Source organism: Medicago truncatula, chromosome 6, assembly GCF_003473485.1.
Source record: "Medicago truncatula cultivar Jemalong A17 chromosome 6, MtrunA17r5.0-ANR, whole genome shotgun sequence".
In the NCBI taxonomy this organism is placed as follows: Eukaryota; Viridiplantae; Streptophyta; class Magnoliopsida; order Fabales; family Fabaceae; genus Medicago; species Medicago truncatula.
The window spans coordinates 1,290,669-1,306,966 of NC_053047.1; the positions used below are offsets into that span (position 1 = coordinate 1,290,669).

At 31.2% G+C, this 16,298-nt stretch overlaps 1 protein-coding gene across 4 annotated transcripts; it reads left to right on the top strand.

The window, feature by feature from the left end:
* The first annotated feature begins 3,091 nt into the window (after positions 1-3,091).
* Positions 3,092-8,889, top strand: LOC11434892 (CDK-activating kinase assembly factor MAT1). Of its 4 annotated transcripts, none has more exons than XM_024785370.2 (7): positions 3,092-3,244; positions 4,777-4,979; positions 7,134-7,260; positions 7,627-7,700; positions 7,786-7,889; positions 8,011-8,073; positions 8,327-8,889. In XM_024785370.2, exons 3-7 carry the CDS (start codon positions 7,196-7,198, stop codon positions 8,576-8,578), a joined length of 558 nt encoding a protein of 185 aa, XP_024641138.1. In that variant the 5' UTR covers positions 3,092-3,244; positions 4,777-4,979; positions 7,134-7,195; the 3' UTR covers positions 8,579-8,889. The 4 variants fall into 4 exon arrangements, with proteins under 4 accessions (XP_024641138.1, XP_024641140.1, XP_013450792.1 ...); XM_024785372.2 differs by having other exon boundaries at positions 7,160-7,260; XM_003618225.4 differs by having other exon boundaries at positions 3,093-3,244; positions 4,831-4,979.
* Positions 8,890-16,298: the final 7,409 nt, after the last annotated feature.

Consider the following 16,298-nt stretch of genomic DNA (forward strand, 5'->3'; position numbering starts at 1 on the left):
AAACACCTAAATAACAAAATATGAAATTTAGGTGGCCTTCCAGAAGATTCCTGACTATATTACAGGGACCAAAACAAAAAACGAAAAGTTACAGAAGGACGAAATTAAAAATCACGAAGTTAAAAATTTAAAATTAAAAACCCTTGTTGTTTCCATCTTCTTCCTCTCTCTTTGACATATTCTTCTTCTTCTTCTTTTGTGCTTCTGAAATCAAATGTCTGGCAACAATGTCTTCATCATCCATTACGTTGTTTTCTTCAATTGAATCATCGTATGGAATGAAATTAAAAATCACGAAGTTAAAAATATCTGCCATCTTATTCATCTTCTCTCTGTTGTATGGATTCCATTCCAACTTGGATTGATTTTGTTACGATAATATGGAAAAAAGATGGATGTACCAATTCATATACCCGATTCCTTTCTTGGTCACCCCACAAGAAATTTAATAATAATAATAATAACAATAATAATAGTAATAATAATAATGTAAAGCACAAGAATGATGTTTCCATTGTTCTTCTTATCCTTACAATTGTAATCTCACCCTTCTCATTTGTCATGTGCTTCAAACTTTGTCATAATTCCACTAACAAGAAAGCAAACACGACGACAACAAAGAATGAGAATTTGTTTGACATATGGAATTATGATGGAAAAATAACATATGATGACATTATTAAAGCAACACTTTGACATTAGATATTGCATCGTGACATAAGCATATGAAAGTGTATACAAGACTCAATTATCATGTGGCCAATTTGCCACCTTAAAGAAACTTCACAAATATGAAGCAGATGTGTCATTTTTTGATGCGAGTTTCAGAATTGAAGTGAGAATATTATCAAAAATAAAGCAGATAAATATTGTTAAACTTTATGAATTTTGTTTGCACAAAAGAATCATGTTTTTAATCTATCAATACATGAAAAAAGAAAGTTTGTTCTCGGTTTTGTATGAGGATTTAGAAGCTGAGGAATTCAATTGCAGAAAAGGACTTAATTGATGATGAAGACATTGTTAGCAGGGCATGCAGTTCAATGGTGCAGAATAAGAAGAATATGGCAGAGAGAGACGAAGAAGATGGAAACAACAAGGGATTTTAATTTCAAATTTTGTAACTTCTTGATTTTTAATTTCGTCCTTCTGTAACTTTTCGTTTTTGGTTTTGGTCCCTGTAATATAGTCAGTGATCTTTTGGAAGGCCACCTAAATTTCATATTTAGGTGTTTTTAATTTCGTCCCTCTGTACCTTTTCGTTTTTGGCTTTGGTCCCTGTAATATGAGGTCAGGGATCATCTGTCAGTCCACATAAGCGTGTTTGGCCAAGTCAGCACCTGCCACGTCACTCACCGTTAGTCAGGAAGGCGTTTTTGTAACAGAGTTTGACGGGAGGGACGAAAAGCAAAAAGTTTATTAACCTATAGGGGTTGTTTTAGAACAAAAAAAGATACAGGGACGAAAACCAAAAACACGCCAAATTACAGGGACGATTTACATATTTAAGCCTTATTTTAAACAATTAAAACACTTACGCTACATAATATTATCTTTTAAATAATTAAAACACTTACGCTACATAATATTAAATAATTAAAACACTTACGCTACATTATTTTAAACAATAAACACACTTACGCTACATAATATTAAATAATTAAAACACTTACGCTATATTCTTTTAAATAATTAAAACACTTACGCTGCATAATATTAAATAATTAAAACATTTACGTTACATTATTTTAAATAATTAAAACACTTACGCTACATTCTTTTAAATAATTAAAACATTTACGTTATATTCTTTTAAATAATCACTTTAAAGCATTTAAAGAATTTTAAAGAATTTAAACACTTACATTATGATGGTTCACCCAAAGAGGGTTCGCCACGTGTCTCGCGTAGTCGGACAACAGTGACGTGGTCTCAGGTCCTCCAGAAAAGGGAGGCCCTCCAACAGGATATGGCGGTATCGTCGGAACACGGCGACGTCGTTGCTGAGTCTGAGGCTCAGGCTCACTCTCAAGAACAACATTTTATGCCTCAAGATAATCCGCCACAACATCCTCTGGCACCTCCTCATCACCTGCCACCTCCTCATCCTCTGCCTCGTCCTGCGGCTGATAAAAAATTCTATCCTCCTCCATCCGATCATATTCAACAAAACCCTCCTCATACACAGCATCATCATGCGCTGGTGTCAGATCAAGCACCTGGGAGGAGTAATCCATATGTACCTGTGAGCTCTATACACCTAGCCTCGCGTCCTTACGCCTCCCAGTCTTTGGGACATACGAGTGTTAATCCACCTTCTCCTTTCGAGCGCTAGCGGTACTCGCCACTTTACCTTTGCGCATCTTATCCTCTCTAATAACCCGTTGCCGCTCATCCTCATCCCTAGCCATATCTGTACAAAACAAATTAAAAATAACATAAATAATTATTACATACCACATTATGTCATTCTTCAAACTTAGGCATATATATAACATACCACATTATGTTATTCTTCAAACTTGGCAAAAAATGTAAAAATTCAAGCTTATAATAATTATAACATATATACATTATAAAATTAAACATATTTGAACAAAAATTACACAAAAAAAGCAACATTTTCTCACTTACGCATTTCATCAAACACCTTATGTGCATTCTAAATTAGGAGCATAATTAGTGTTATTTGAACATCTAAACAACTACATTGTACCTACACTTACTCTAAACAACAATTACAACATAAACAATCCATCAAAGCATCTAAATCATGCATAATTTGCAATTTTCTAACTTAACCTAAAACTATCTAAAACTAACATTTTGCTCAAAATTATAAAAACTAACACCCTAAACAAACTACATTGCATATAAATAGGAAGGAAAGAACTTACTTGTGAATTAATTGAAGAAATTGGGCGCAAATTCGTGGAGTAGAAGTTTGGAGAAATTTGGAAGTTGTGTTTCTGGAAAATGTAAAAGTGAGGGTTCTATTCTTGTTAAAACGCAGAACTCTAATGGTAGTTTACTACCGCTGAGGATAAAAACGTCATTTACTTCTATCAATAGAAAGTATTCATTGTAAAAAAAAAATAAAAAAAAAAACAATTTTCATACCCTTTCCTCATCCACTTAAAAGAAAAAACGAAATCAGAGTTATTTTTCTCTTCGCCCGCGACGCCACAACACCACGGCACCACCGTCTTCTCCGCCGTCAATAGAGCTACCGTTGCTTCCTGAGGTTAGTTCTCTTACCCCTTTGGTTTCAATTGCATAATTTGTGCTTCAGATTTCTCTAATTTTACAAACCTTTTGCTTTCTGTGTGTTTGTGAATTCCTTTCGTAAATAAATTATTTCATAGCAAAAAGTTATTATATGCTAATTGCTATATGGTTCAGTGCATATTACTTCTTAAAAAAAAAATTATTTGCTAATTGCTACTTCCTTCGTTTCAAGATACATATCGCCGCAGTTTTGCAATGTGCATTGTTCAGATAACTTTGACCATATTTTTTAACTAATATATAAATACAATTGTTAGCACGTAAGATTTTGTCCGGTTTGTCTAAATGAATATTTTTTTTTCAAGATATCAAATTTTTATGATTTTTTGTCATAGATAGTTAAAGATATTAATGATCAAAGTTGTGTGACTGCGGCATGTAGTTTAGAAAGGAGGGAGTAATTATCTCTTAATTTTAGAAAGTTGTGTATTAGCTCTATTAAATGGTGAGAAATATGATAGAGATTGGCTTGTTTATTCAAAAGAACTTGATAGAATATTTTGTTTTTGTTGTAAAGTTTTTAAAAGAGGGATTGGTAGAAGTCAATTAGCAACTGAGGGTTTTAGTGATCGGTCACATGTTGGTGTAGCATGAGACAAGCATGGAGCATGTTAAGAGCATGACTACTTGGATTATATTTGTGTTACTTACAATGATGGCTAATCTTTATGTTTACTGATGTTATTTTTAAATAGAAGATTGCTTGTTTAAAAAAAATTACATTTTTAGTTTATCAGGCCCCATCTTTACTTTGAGAGTCAAGCCTCCAATTTGATTGGGACGACCCTGGTTGAGAGTCCTACATCAACCAGAGATGTGGCCTAGTAGTGCTTATGGTTTGGCGTGGGCAGTCCTTATCTTATAAGCCGATTTTGTGCGGTTGAGTTTGGTTATAAGCTATTCCTTACCTATTTTAGATTTGTTATTGGGACAAGATGTTTGTTATTCCATCCTCATCTGTACATATTCTAGATAGTCTGTCTTGGGCTTTGATATATTTCTTGTTCTACCTGCATTAGTTTTGGACACGTGGGTGTATGTATGTTCGCATGTCGAGAGTTCCACGCCGACTAAAGTTTTGGTCTAGGTAGTGTTTATAAGGTTTGAACATTCCTCACTTTACAAGCTGAGTTTGTAGGGTTTAGTTAGGCCCTAAGCCTAAACACTAAGAATGACTTTGCAACTCAGAAAGATCCAGTATTGTTCTTCCTTATTCAGCACCTTAAGGTGTATAGGTAGTATCAATTTCTTAATTAAACACATGTATTGAGTAATTTCATGCTTTTTAACTATAGCAGAAGAATGGTCTTCTATAAACACCTTTAGGTTTTCTTTACCAGTTGTAGGGAAAAATGTTATCATGTTATTTGTAGTCTAAATATCAAGAATTTATCGTTTTAGTCTTTTATGCATCGTTTGTTGCCTTGTTTTTATCTTTTCCTTACCTTGTTCTGTATAAGTTATACATGCTGGTTTTCAATCTGACAGGGTATAAAGGTTGATGATTCATGATCTTGAGACAATCATTTTGTCCTTGTGCAGGAGGAGGCTTCGAGGCCTGGTGTTAGAACGTTATAATACTTCTTCAAGAAAGTGGTTATAACATAGCTGGAGTTCATCCATTTGATACAAACTACATTACAAGTCTCTAAGAATGACATTCCAGTAACTTGGCTGAAGAAATTCTGAAGGTACAGAAGTGCTGATTTTATTAGTTTCTGATTTTGTAACTAATGAGCTGTTCTATTCTATCTTTATTATATATCTCATCCGGCTATGTTTGATTATTTCAACGGGGGAGATAGGATGAAATGACATCTTTTCAAACATATGTTTCTTATAAATCAACAGTGGTTAGTGATTAGTGATTACTTCACTAAAGTCTAATACTTTTCATTTGAGGGAGCATAGATAGAAAGTATAGGATGTTATTAACGTACATAGCATATACTGGTTTGAGAAGCACGAGTTCACGATTCTATTCTCCATCGTAGTTTCATTTGGCACATAGAAGTTGGTTTTTCATTCTGATTCCTTTTTCAAATATGCGATGGAGTATTACTGAAAAAGAGTTGAAAGTACTTTTTGCTTCCACTGTTAAGGACACAAAATCTTAGACTGCTAAATGCCTTAGTTGTGTTATTTTATTTAAATACTTTGGCTTTAATATTTGGATTCTTGTCACACATGCCTCAAAGATCTACCTGCCAAAGGTATCATAAGACTATAAATACCTGGGAAGAGGGGGAGTTGGTTAAGCTTATATGGTTTGATATAATTATGTTTTCATCGATCATAATTGTAACATCCCCAATGTTTATATAGTATTAGTAGTTATAGTATAAATGTCCCTCCTTATTTTATCAGGAGCTTACACACCAATTAAAATAGAATGAAAATGAGAAAAGGGGTAAAATAGTAATTGTATCCTAGTCATATAAGTAGGAAATCTCACTAAAATAAATAAATAAATTACATCTTCTCTCTCAAACGAAAGAAGAGGGGAAGAATTTCTTCTCCCAATTCTTCTCATTCCTCCATTAAATCTTTCAACTAGGTGAGTTTTCTTCTTAAATTTTCAATTCAAACCTAGAAATTTCTTTTGAAAATGAGAAATGGATGTTGAAATTGGGGTTTAGAGATTCTTATGGGTAAGGGAATAGAGATGAGTTATGGGCTGAAAATTCATAAGTTTAGAATTGTTATTAGTAATTGCATGTGTAGGAAAAGTGATGGGTATGATGAATATTGCTATGCTCATAAGTTTAAATTTTAGAAGAGTTGAAATTCCATAATTTCGGTAATTGAATGATGATTTTAGGGACCTCAATAGATTTAATGATTAAACTATGTTTTATACCTTTGATTGAACACTACCCTTGACTCTTGATTGATGATGGTAAATTGATTTGGGACTGAAATTGAATTGTGGAAACTGTTGGGACTGTTTTGGATGTGTTATGCAGAAAAATAGTGAAGAGCCTGCAGATTTGCATGTGGGCATCGATGTCAACACTGGTGGCTTCGATGCCCAGGCTCTGACTGCTCATTTTTGTTGTTTTGATCCGGTTTATGGTGTTCAATGATCTGTTATAGTTCTGATGAGTCTGAAACATTTCTAGTGCTTGTTAAAATCACCTTTATTCTTTTAAAAATGTAGGAATGGACATTGGTTATGTGATGTACTGATGATGAATGAGAATTATTATGTTCCTATTAAATCTTAGGTTAATTAGATAGTAATAGAAGATATATAATACACAAAAATCATGGATTAGGTACACACACACAAAGTATGAATGATTTTCATAGATTAACTCAAGAGGTGTGGAGTCTTATATTGATATGAATGAGTTTTATAGATTAACTCAAGAGGCGCATTTTCATAGTTAATATGTATGAGCTTTCTAGATTAATTTACGAGGAATAGGTTCATATATTCATGTGTGTATATATATAAAAGTTATGGCAGATTGTGATGTTCTACACTATAGCATTGTTCAAGCATTTGATTATATGTTGTTAAGTAATTATTAACTTATGAATTGGAGATGTATGGTAACTGTTTGATGTTGATGCTTAGCCTAGGACTAGGATATTAGTCTTGTTTTTAGTACTTCTGTAGACTTTATGGGAACGCACTTTATGCAATCCCTTAATGTTGTTGTACATATGACTTAATCAAGTATATAACCTTCAAGTATGTGTATTATCCTTTGGTATCCATTATCGATGTGTAACAACTTAAATAGTATTTTAGATTATTGTTTGGGTGTTTTATTAATATTCTCTAAACTTAAGGATTTCATGCACAAAAAGTATTTATAATTTATTCTCATCGACAGGTATTTTTTTCTTGCTTAAACTTCAGGTGAGAAGTGAGGAAAAGGAACTTAGTGGTAGGAGAATGGTGATCTCTAGTACCAATCCCCACTATAAGGAGATAGCCATCAGGAAGAGAATCGCTAGCATGTATATTTTTCTTTCTCACATTGTATCTTGCTTGTTTTGTGTATGTGACACAAGAAATACTAGATGAATCATGTCTTTGAAGTTTCTAGATTCTACTCGTAGTATGGATATAATGCAAAAACATTCAATTTAGAGTCATAAAATCCTGCAGAATTTGATTGATAGATTATTACATTTTGTTCTGGATGAAAACATTATTGAAGTTGGGTCAAGAAAAAAAACATTATTTAAGTTGCAATAGTTAGCAAAATTTGTGTAGTAAAGAAATAGGTATCATATTCTAAACTCTGGACTCTCACTTTTTGGGGTCCATGTTATATTGAATTCATTCAAGTAATTAATTTATGCTTGATTGTAAATATATAGATTCAATAAACGGGAAGATGATTTTCCATCTTTGAAAGAGTACAATGATTACTTGGAGGAAGTAGAGGACATGAGTAAGCTTCTATAGTGACGCTGACTTAAATTTCCGTTGGTAATTTTTGCTTTATTTTGATGAAATTCCTCCCCTTTTCCCTGCAGCGTTTAACTTGATTGAAGGAATAGATGTAGCTGCTATTGAAGCTAGGATTGCTAAATACCAGGAAGAAAATTCTGAACAAATAATGATTAATCGAGCCCGAAAGGTACTTATAATAGTCTCCATTGGTTCAGTCTCTTCTATCTGCCCTGTATCAATTTGTTATGCAAGTGCTAGTTTCATGCTATATATTTTGATGTGTTGTTGTGCTTGTAATAATTAATTAGGCTGAGGAATTAGCTGCAGCTATGGCAACAAGCAAGGGACAACCTGCCCAAACTGATAATGATGTAAGTATTGGATTTTTTTCTTATATGTATTCATTAAGATTACATTTTTGGCACATATCGTCGAACCTAATTAAGTTTGGCCTATAATTTGAGATTGAAATGTATTTAAGTGATTGACCTCTTCTGAGTGATACTTCCAATTAAGCGTTTTTTTTTTTTTTTTTTTGGTTTGAACATCTATTCTGTGTCGCCTAGCCTATTTATAAGACAAATTTATGCAATAGATTATTAACTTTGTTCATTCTCGAAACAGGATGCAAACCCAAATTCTCAAGCAGGGTTTGGTGCTGTTCCTCAAGGGCAATATGCACCTACAATTGCAGGAGGACAGCCTAGACCCACAGGCATGGGACCACAACCTTTACCGCTTGGTGGAGGTGACGCGGGCTACGTAGTTGAGAACGAGGAAACATTGCGGCGACAAGCAAGGGCTGGAGGATGGAGTATAGAAATAAGCAGGAAGAGGGCACTTGAAGAAGCCTTTGGAAGCATTTGGATTTCTTAGAGACACATTCATTCTGATACATGGGATGCCTTGGAAGGTGTCACATGGTCATTCTGATACAAATGGTGTAGAATGTAAGATTTGTCACAATTTTGTTAAGTTAGCACAAATTTATAATGGGATGCCTTGGTTCATCTTTCTTTTGGATTGTTAGTTGTATTTATTTGTAAAATTATTCCTCAATTTTCCTTGTTGTAGGTCTAATCTTGTTTAGTTGATATTTGTCAACGCAAACACAACTCAAACTGAGATTTATTTGGAGGAATAGAGACTTTTTGAAGTCTAGGTGAAGAAAAAATATTCTAAAACAATGTAGTTTCTCATTTTATTTTTTTTGGTAATCATGTTCAATCCCTTGAATCACATGTGCTTGTTGGTTTTATTCGATTCTCTGGGTTTTTTTTTCTTCTAGATATTGGCACATCTGAGATTGCTTTTAACAACTAAATAATGTTGGGAGCAACTTTCTCCGCCAAACTACAAGTTCTTTCGATCTAGATCGAACTGTTAATAGTCAAGCTCAGTAAATAAAAAGTAAAATCTGATTTTCTTTGAATAGTCTGATCAAAATCGGACGGTCATTGTTTTGAATGCGCAATCCACCTGTGAATCCGATTTCAAACTACACATATCTTTAGAAGTGTATTATTTTAGTTGATATATTCTGCTAATTTGATATCTCATTTAGATCTAAAATCTTTTGATATCTCACACCTACAACTAAATTAAACTAATTCATTTCATTCTAATTATCGAAAAACGAAGATGATATATTCTGCTTTAAAATGTACTTTCAGATGTACAAAATTCACATTTTTTTAAATGTGTACATCTAAAATGATGTAGATGTTTGTTTACATAATTAAAGTCTTGTATGCATCAGTTTTATTTTCTAGGAAAATATATAGTGCTTGCGTATAGGTAAAATTACATTTGAGAGAGAAAAATGGAGTCATACTTCTTTAAGTTAACGTGGTAAATCACACTTTTACGAGGTGATTTTATGCTTTTTAAGTATTGATGACTAACAATTTCTTTCATGACAATTCTTTTCCTCATTAGAAAATGAAGTTGAGTTTAGTTCTCAACCAAACTTGAGACTGACCCAAGTTAAATTCCACATCTTCTAGACTATATATAAGTCTCACATTCTCATGTCTCTTTGCTTCATTTTTTTTAATAGATGAGATGGCAAAACTATCATAAACTCACACACACAAAATGGAGGTACTGAGGTCCGAACCCCGATCATGACGTCCGGCCTAACAATTTCGGCATTTTTACCGGTTGAGTTAGGACTTCTGGGACTGCTTCATTTTATTTATACTACGTGTATGCTTCATTTCAAGCATTATTTTTGATTTAGTGATTTGGATGACGCACAAGTGAAACTTAATAATAAAGTATATACTAGATTAGTAGATTCCTTTATTCAAAGCTGCAAAATAATGAACTATGCAAAACTCTGCCACAAAAGCTACCGCAAAAGTGTTAGCAAAATAATTGGAAGGTGATGTATCAAAGTCAAGTTTTTTGTACAGCTTTCTCTTAAAAGTTCACAACCAAATAAATATATTATCTTTATATACACTAAACTAAAATAATATCAACTAGCCAAAACCTATCCCAAAAAACATAACAATGCTCTTATTTAATTTGATCCTTTAATTCAAGTTTTTATAGCAGTTTAAATGGAATAATATAAGCAATTTTATTAAAACCTTGATGCTAGCCTGAGCCTGATCATAAGATACTCACACACGAAATTCTCTTTAAGCTTAGGTTGTTAACAAACACATGAAACGTTTTGTGTCAGTTTTAAGAGAGGAGTGTGGAACTTATATATAATTTGTTTGTCATTTGTGGGGTTGCGTCAAGGGTGTGGTACTTGTGTCTAGATAGTTAGGATGAGAGTGGGTTTTACGGGAGTTTGTTGGAGTTATTCCATATTGTTAGGAGGTAGGGATGGCAATTAGATCAAAATCTAATGGTTACCTGCAAAAAATATCTACAATGGGTAAGTTAAACCACGCTATGATGAGTCCAGACTTAAGTTCGAGTAATTACCCACAAATTTAGATGGGTACGGACACGGACACGGATAAGGGTGAGACTTTGTGAAATCAAAGTTCCCTAAATGAGTTGCGCATCAATGTAGGTCTTCTTTCCTTTTATCCCCAACACAACTAATTCACTATCCATTTTTAAGATAATTTATCTCATACGGCATTGTTATATTGATCGGGTGTACCACGCCAATGCTTTAGTGCAACACTCGTGGTTACATTTCCCATTCGCTTATCCAGGGAACAAACTTCCAACCGAAAATGAGAGCAATATTCAAGCAATGAGTAAATATTACTTTCCTTTTCAAATTGGAAATGATGGGGATGCCTTGGTTCATCTTTCTTTTGGATTGTTAATTGTATTTATTTGTTAAATTATTCCTTAATTTTCCATGTTTGTAGGTCTAATCTTGTTTAGTTGATATTTGTCAACGCAAACACAACTCAAATTGAGATTTATTTGTGGGAAGAGAGACTTTTTAAAGTCTTAGGTGAAGGAAAAAATATTCTAAAACAATGTAGTTTCTCATTTTATTTTTTTGGTAATCATGTTCAATCCCTCATTCCCTTGAATCATATATGCCTGTAGATTTTATTGGTTTTTTTGGTTTCCTCTGGATTTTGGCACATCTGATTTTGCTTTTAACAACTCAACAATGTTGGGAGTAATTTTCTCTGCCAAACTACATGTTTGTTCGATCTTCGAACGATTTATAATCAAGCTCAATATTTTAAATGATAAAATAAAAAGTAAAGTATGATTTTCTTTGAACGATCTCTTATCAAGATCCCACAGTCAATATGTGAATGTATGATCATGTTGACGGTTGGAAATGCAATTTCAAACTACACATTTCTTTAGTAGTGAATTATTAGATGATCTATATATTTTATTTAAAAATGTACATTCAGATGGTACAAAAGTCACATTTTTGTGGATGTGTACATCTAAAATGATGTAGATGTATGTTTCCACAATTAAAGTCTTGTTTGCGTATTGGTAAAATTACATTTGTGAGTGAAAAATTGGAATCATACTTATTGAAGTGTTATCGTGGTAAATCACACTTTTATTTTATGCTTTTTAAGCGTTCATGACTAACAAATTCTTCATTGTAATTCTTTTCCTCATTGGAAAGAAAATGAAGTTGAGTTTAGTTCTCAACCAAACTTGAGACTGACCCAAGTTCAAATCCACATCTTTTAGACTATATATATAAGCCTCACATTCCCATCTTTGTATGCTTAGTTATAAACCCTAATATCCACCTCAAGCATACATTATTAATATAAAACATATACATTTTGTTTTAAGAATAATATAAAACATATACATCATTTACATAAAATACAACAAGTCAATAGTATAATGCAGTGGTGAAATATAATTAAATAATTACATGAATGTTATACTTAAATGTTAACATTAGAAGGTGTGTGATCGGCCTAAGTGGACATAATATCGAAAGAAATAATATTATACAATTATTTTATGATAATTTGTGGAACAACTCTCTCATAGTCTATTTATCATATTTTCATTATATTTTTACTCTCTTTCTATTGCTTTAATTTTTCATATCAAATAACTATATATATATTTTTTTATATATATATTTGGTTGTCGGATAAATCATTTCAAAAATAATTGGTCTATAACATTTTTTTGGGCAAGTTGTTTTTTTTTTTAAGATTTTTTTGGACAAGTTGTTCAAATAAATTACTGTCTTTATTAAAAAAAATATATATTTCTATCTATCATCTAGGATAGATTTTATGACAAAAGGTTGTGGTCACATTGTACACGTGTAGTACCACCATTATTCTATTTTTGGCTGACATGGACCCACCCTCTTAGTTGGACCCAGCACCTACACGTGGTTCCTTTGAAACCACATTTTACACTACCATGTACCATATGATCATATTTATTATTGAACTAATCTTTTTCGTTTTTTTGTTAAAATCATTAATCTAATCTAATTGCTCTAACCAACGTCGTTTTTTCAAAAAAGGAAAAAAGCATGTCGTTTATTACATAGCTGCAGCCGACAACAACTATTATCCGTTTACAATTTAATACTTATTATTATTTTTTTCAAATTGAGTTTATCAACTTATTATTATTTTTATTGTAAAAAAAGCTTATTATTATTTACTATATGTGAAGGAAAAAAAAAGTATAAAAGAGCACAAATATGTTGATCTTTTCAGGTGGGCATTAATTTTTTTAAAATGACAAAATTTAGTTATTAATGGTAATTTATTTTAAGGCGAACGAAAATTAGATTAATAAGAATGAAAGCGTACAAAAACGAGGGATATAGGACCTGATTCAAACGGATAATAATATAATATACTAGTGGTCTAACTACTAGCTCATCGTAACAAACGAAACGAATACTAGTGGTCTAACCCTTAGTTCATCCTAACAAACGAACCATGATCACGAGCACAAACGAACGCAAAATTAGATTGAAAAAAATGTGTTGTGAGAACATTTGAAGCACTTATCAGAGGTTAAAACAAATATTACTGGTAAAATTAACAGCTAACTAATGTATAATATTTATATTTCATCAGAAAGATATTTAAAAGAATCTAAAATTAATTTTATCCTTTCAAGCTCATTATGTTTATGTTTACCTTATCATTTCTTATATTACTGTTCTTTTCTTCTTTCCTTTTTTATTTCGAGTACAAGTAATAAACTATGTAGCCACAAAAAAAAACAAGAAAAAGAAAAACAAAGCAAAACTACCTTATGATTTTGCACTAATCTTGGCTAAATAATCTGCACATTACACATAATATGGTTTTTGAAATATATATTTATTATTTTCATATATAATATAAATTTTCATTTCAAGCATTATTTTTGTTTTAGTAGTTTGGATTACATACAAGTGAAACTCAATAATAGAGTATATACTAGACTCCTTTATTCAAAGCTGCAAAAGTGTTAACAAAATGATTGGTAGGTGACATATCAAATTCAAAAAAATTGTATAGTTTTCTCTTAAAAGTTCACAACCAAATATATTATTATCTTTATATACACTAAGCTAAAAAAAATCTCAACAAGCTAAAACCTATCCCAAAAAACGTCTTCGAAAAGATTTCAAATAGTAAATCAAAATCAAACTCTACTACTTAGTTCTTTAAGGATATTTGTGCACATAACTTCTTTTTTTTTTTTTTTTTTTTTTGTCAATTTGTACACATAACTTATAAAGTAATATCAACAATTTTTTTATTGTTCTTTCAAAAAAATTATTGTTGTTGGGTAAGTTGAGAGAAATTTTCAAAATAAAAATTATTAAAACATTATTTTTGATATACTGTATTACAAGGTAAATTAAATATCGTATTTTAATTTCTATAAAAAATTATATTTTAATAACTTTAATTATGATCAAACTATTAATAGTTTAGCAAATGCAAAGAAGATAATATACAAATTTTGAGGGACTAATATACAAATTCTAGGAACTAGGTTCTCTCTCTTACTTGGCACTAACTTTCTACTCATTCTAAACTTCATCCTTTTGCATGTCCATTTCCAAATTATTTATGGATAGGATGTGACATCTTTACTTGTTTCTTACGGTTTGGAATCAAAATGCATCTTCATTCAAACATGTCCAAATAAATGTACTTGTCTTTTATTTCAAACGTGAATATGAGGTTTTTTATGACAACTTTCTCTCTTATACTTATATTATATTTTCATTTTCTCTTTCCATTGTTTTGATTTTTGTGCCTAAATTCACATTTTTTTGTATATTATGGTTGTCCCACAAATTGTCCCATAAAATAATTGTTCAAATAACACTCATCCTTTTATAAATAGATTAGACATGACGAGAATATAGTGACACATCTTTCAAAAAAAGAAGTCACACACACAAGTCCAATATTTGATACATAAACTTAAATGACCGAATTTAATTTAATTTAATTTTTTTTTTACAAAAGATCACTGAATTTAATTTGTTTTTATTTTATTTTATATATTGTACATAAAAAACATCAAACAAATCATTTATTAAAAGGATTTAATTATATGAACATATACTTTCTTACGGTTAGTTCATATGAACAAATGTTGTTGACGGTGTAATGAGTAAAAACAAAGTTGTTGACGGTAAAGTGTTTTTGCACATTTATTTAATCACATCTTACTAGTATTAAATACTCACTGTATTTTATTATATGTGTCTCATTTGATGTACGATTCTTATAAAATGAATTTTATTTACTAAAATATTATTATTTAATTTTTTTTATCAGAAATGTAAAATCAAATTATCAAAAATAGAAAAGAACTTTGAAATCAAAATTCATTCTTCTTGATTGTCAAAGTATATTTAAGACTAATTGTATGTTTTTAATTATATCTTTAAGAAAAGATGACTTTTTGGTAAACTCACAAGTTGAGGTAATCCACTTGCATGAGTAATCAAGCTTTTAAGCAAACAAAAAAAAAAATCAACAGTTGTTAGAGGTAATCCACTTGCATACGTTGTGTTTTGGATCTCTACAATTGGAATACTAATTGGAGATGTAGAAGTATCTTCAATTTTTTTGGACATGGTATAATTTTGTAATTTCAATTTGGTCTCAATCCGTAGTTTTTAACTCTAAAAATGATCCCTCAAAAAAAAAAAAACTCTAAAAATGATAATTTTCATCGCCATAATCGGCTTATAAGGTAAGAAATACCACTATTTATAAAGACATTTCAAAACATATCTCATTCAATTTGGGTAATTTTAAAACTTCCATCTGTAAAATTGAACATCTAAAATATGACACAAGTGGTTCGACTAACAGTTAATCCAATAAATTTAAGATAGACTATGATGCCATTTTAAAATTTTCGTTGAATCTAATTTAATCTTACAAAATCAACTTATAAAAGGTGAATCATTGCTAAAAATCATAATTTTTAGGATGAAAAACCTGAGTTGGTCCTAAAGTGCAAAAAAATGTCAAAGTTTGGGGACCAAAAATTTTGATTTTAATAAAGGAGAACTATGAACCAAAAATACAATTATGCTCTATAAGAATCATGAGTTATGACATATGTATATCATGATTCACGGTAAAATAAAATGGACTAGCATGTATTTTTGGGACAGGATATAAGTACCATGTTATGTGTTCCAAAAGGGACAGTCTCTTTTATTTGGATCTATGCCTCCAAAATGTGGAAAAAGGGACCCTTAAAAGCAAAAGATATTAAAACCCAAAAAAGGGTGACGCATCTAGTGGCAAGTATAATACTAGACGTTTCTATCTATCTGTATATTATATCTACATCTATATGTATGTATCAATCAAGCTTTGCTGTTGTCAGTGTAACAAACACGTGTTACATAAACATGACAACAAAGTGAAAATAATCAAACCTCAAAAAAGTGTTGGAGGATTTTGGATTGGAGTGTAGTGTGTGTGCAAGTGATAGATGCACCAACTTTCATATCATATGTAGTCCAACCTTTACTTCATGCAACCATAGTATATACACTGTTATATTCCTAAAAGAATTTGTATATTCTATTTATTTTACTTTATTAGAGAATTTTATAGAATTGTATATACTATTTATCCATACATGTAGAATATAGGTAACGAAAGAGACATTGATC

What these genes read in the sequence shown, in the direction of transcription:
- LOC11434892 (XM_024785370.2), top strand. Translation starts at nt 7,196, where the DNA reads ATGGTGATCTCTAGTACCAATCCCCACTATAAGGAGATAGCCATCAGG. An exon ending in TGATTAATCGAGCCCGAAAG is followed by an intron (nt 7,890 to 8,010) that starts GTACTTATAATA and finishes ATAATTAATTAG; the next exon opens with GCTGAGGAATTAGCTGCAGC. An exon ending in CTGCCCAAACTGATAATGAT is followed by an intron (nt 8,074 to 8,326) that starts GTAAGTATTGGA and finishes TTCTCGAAACAG; the next exon opens with GATGCAAACCCAAATTCTCA.